This window comes from Diplotaxodon limnothrissa, linkage group LG5 (genome assembly GCF_057381915.1).
Source record: "Diplotaxodon limnothrissa isolate DT_005_m linkage group LG5, D_limnothrissa_male_GT1.1, whole genome shotgun sequence".
Taxonomy (NCBI): Eukaryota; Metazoa; Chordata; class Actinopteri; order Cichliformes; family Cichlidae; genus Diplotaxodon; species Diplotaxodon limnothrissa.
In genome coordinates, this window is record NC_140600.1 from 34,382,114 (window position 1) to 34,386,139 (window position 4,026).

At 36.8% G+C, this 4,026-nt stretch overlaps 1 protein-coding gene across 1 annotated transcript; it reads left to right on the forward strand.

Moving 5' to 3' along the window:
• On the forward strand, positions 1–3,084 carry LOC146632719 (uncharacterized). The gene is made up of 4 exons (XM_085354625.1): positions 1–519; positions 1,988–2,146; positions 2,593–2,688; positions 2,762–3,084. The coding sequence occupies exons 1-4, from the start codon at positions 1–3 to the stop codon at positions 3,080–3,082; spliced, it is 1,095 nt and encodes a 364-aa protein (XP_085210751.1). The 3' UTR covers positions 3,083–3,084.
• The last annotated feature ends 942 nt before the right edge of the window (positions 3,085–4,026 follow it).

Here is a 4,026-nt window from a genome sequence, read left to right on the forward strand (position 1 = left end):
ATGGAAATTCTAGACAAGCTGGCACAAGAAATGTTTGCAATCAAAGCGTACCCTGACAAGAATGAAATAACATCTGTTGCACAGGAGCTAGTTTCCAAACATCCCTGCCTCAAAGAGCCTGGCAATGGCACAGGATATGATGGTTGGGCAACAAGCATTAAGTTCAAGCTTGGCAACTACCGTTCCAAGCTAAGTCAAGCTGGATGTAGTGAAGTTGCAGTCAATCGAAAAAGAAGAGGGGAAGAAGATGACAGTTGCTCAAATAGATTTTCCTTAAAGAAACCAAAGCGAGGTGAAGTCAACTTTATCCCTGATGGCCCAGAAAACTACAATGATGAGTCTCTTGAAAATGAAAGATGCATTTTGGAAGATGAAATGAAGAAGAGGGATAAGAACATGGCACTCATCACCCAAAAGATGGACATCACATTCTCTCTCAGGAGGAAAGAAGTTGTGGAGATGCAGCCCTTGGTCAAGGAAATGCAGCTCAGATGGCCAGCTCTCTTCTTGAAAGAACAGGTAAGATAATCTCTTAAATATTTAAAGGAAAACTTCCATTTTTTTTTCTTCCCTTTTTCCCCAGTGTGGTCTTATTTCTAGAATGGAAAACGTTCATTTATTCACCCAGAAAAATTTCAAGGCATTTGGAGTTGTTAGAAAGAAATTTTAATCCCAATGTTACGAGTCAGTCGTTTTGCAAGAGAGAGCTGAGCCACGGTTATGGGGAAAGGATTCACTGAGACAACTAAGAAATGCCTGAATTAAGCCAAAAACCACTCTGGAGGGTTTTTAATCTAAGGAAATAACATTAAAATGTGTTTAAAAGCTCCAAAAAGTTGATTTTACATGATATAGGACCTTTAAAATTCCTTCTGAACAACTCCAAATGCCTCGAAACTTGTCTGGGTGAGTAAATGAACGTGAGCTCCATTTCTTGTGCCCTTGAGAAGCATCTGTTTGTATCACTCCAATATCTTGTAGAAAAGGTTGAAGGCTACCGTTGAGCTAACAATGCTAGTGGTAAAATATAAAAAAATACTTGGCTCTAAAAATATGAAGCTAATTTTGGTATTACCAACAACTCTATTGAAGTGAAATCTATTTACTTGTCAACTTACTGTGTATAATAACGGATTGCTTTTATTTCGCTCTTCTCTGGGCACCCAAAGCACTTTACAATTCCACTACTCACTCACTCACTCACTCACTCTCACACATCGGTGCAGGGAAACCACAGTTGTAGCCACAGCTGCCCTGGGGTAGACTGACAGAAGTGACGCTGCCATATCGCACCACTGGCCCCTCTGGCCAACACCAGTAAGCGGTAGGGTAAAGGGTCTTGCCCAAGGACACAACGACCAGGACAGAGAGAGCTGGGGATAGAACCAGCATCCTTCCGGTTACAGATGAGCTTCCCAACCCCCTGAACCACGGTCGCCGCAATGACTTGTCTTCACTGGGCATCTAGAATCTTTTGGTGCTGACCCTTAGCAGGCAACAGCCATGAAACTCACAGAACAGGATTGAGAAAGTCACTTACGTGTTATGAAAGTATACAAATTTGACCACAGGATGTTATTCTTACTTCATTCTTACATAACTATAAAATTAATGGAATTTTTTCAATGAATTTAAAATACAATTTATTGATTTATTTCTTTTCTGCAATGCATCCTGTAACAATTGAAACCATTATTTTGTCTTATCAACATTTGATTAGGTATTCTATAGACTTACTGTAAAATCTGCCGATCAGATTTTTCTTGTTGTTTTTTTTAATACGTCAGTTATAATTTGTACCACCACTACCACTAAAAGAAAAAAAATCCAATCAAGGCCTGACCAATAGATCAACCGAGATTAACTAAATGTTTTGAAATTAAGCTCTTTTAACCAAATTTGAAAACAATGTGATTTTTATATAATGTACCTTTAAAAGTTTTCTTCTATTTTTTTTTTTTTTTTTTTTTTTGTTGTTGCTTTGTAGATTTGTGCGGAATTCTCACGCATTACCACCAAGGATCTCATGGGGACCTTCATGACTGCCCTCGACACTTACTCACTTCGGCTGATTAAGCTGTATCGAATTAGAAAAGCTGCTTTCCGCAATGACATGGATTCCCTGTTGCAGAAGTTTGATGAACAGGTAATATATAAAAATGTATTTGTGTCTGGTTTATGAGGAACCTGAAGTTCCCACTGTAACGAAAGATACTTTATTAAATATTTACTAAATTGACATAAAAATTGTTAGTTTTCAAAAAGTGTGTCCTGAATGGGATTATAAGCTAACAAGCAGCGCTGTGTTTGGCAGATTGCAGGTCATGACAGACAGTTCAACTCTCATCCCACTCATGGCACTTTTTGTTATAAATGTTGTAATAAGTGTGCTACATTTGTTGCACATCAAAATTACTTAAAAAATAAATAAATAAAAAAAACTGACAAAAACATGACCAATTATCTGTAATAACTCATTTCAACATCTTATTTCTTAAGGCTGTATTTTGAGCAACAACACTTAATGTGTTTTAAAAACAAAATGGTAGGTTTATAAATGAGACTGAGTCTTATTTGATTTCCTTGTTTTAGGTCTCAAACATAGTCCAGCATCGACGAACCATCAGTTTGGAAGGGTTACCGATATTTGTTCGCGACGACGAGACCAAACTCTTCTTAACATGTCTGGTGAGTATGCAAATCTACTCAATCTTCATTTTTGGTTTTCAGAGACTTATATGTTGTTTTTTATTTTGCATAGGATACAGATCCAGTTGAGAGGGCAACCCGAGGTGTTACGGTGGGCATCCTCACTGTTCTGGAGGACTACGTGGGACCCAACTCGCAGTCCACAGTGGTCAACACTGCCATTGTTTTGGAAGAGGACATTATTCTTGATGATCTGCCAGACCTTCCCACTGCCTTTGCCTACTTGTTTGGCCTACTTTATGGGCTCAACATGGAGTTTCCCAAAGAACTCAAGTACACATTTGAAGCTGTGCAACACATTTTTATGGAGTTGACATCTACCTGTTCCCAGAGGATAAGAAGCTTCAAAACCAAGCTCTTAACCAAAGTCTAACCTATTTGACAACATGTTCAACTCAAATGCAACTTGTGTAAAACAGAATGGCAATTTGTTTTGATTTACAGTTTTTGGGTTTCATGGCAAGTTGCTCTGAAAAAAGTTAATTTCTGTCTTTAAGAAAACGGTATGGTGCAGAAAGTTCTGAATCAATGTCTTCTGTTCTAACTTTACCTAATGTAGCTTGCATGGCTGATTGCAGATTTCATGTCTAACATGTTATTATAAGATGTTGAAAGGTTTTATTCTAACTTGAGCTGTTTTAAAAAATTTTATAATCTGGTTTTAGGTACATTTGTACTAGTTTTATAACCAATGTGGCGCGATACTGAACTTCACAGGAAATTGGAGTGTTGATACCATTACTATTAAAAGACAAGTGGTGGAAACATTTGTTTGAAAGTTGTTTGCTGTATGGAAACCAGATAGAAGTTGTTCACATCCTGCCATCTGATGTTTTGAATCTGTTTGTTAGTGACTATCTATCAAGATAGGTTTGATATTCTGTTTGACAACACCACCTTTAAAATTGGATGAGTAACATTTGTTACAAATTTTTTTTTGTGTTTTTGGAAGGACTTTATTTGTGGCTGAATGTTGTCAGTATGTTAAAAATGGCTGATCTCAAAAGTCAACATTGTCAGTGGTGCAGTTGTGTTTGAACACAAAGTTATTTGAAAATCAACTGTGTAAACATTCATTGGTACAACAGGGAGCACCTCATGAAAACTATGAAAGATACTTTTTCTAAACTTTAGGAAATTGATTGGCAAAACAAAAAAAATATGTTGTGTAAACTTTAGGAAATACGTTGCCGAAACTAAAACTAATACCTTGTGTAAACTTTAGGAAATACTTTGAAAAAACAATAAAATATGAGTTGAGAAAAAGGACAATTATTAATTTTGTCAACACAAAAACATTAGCTAAAGCAACTTATC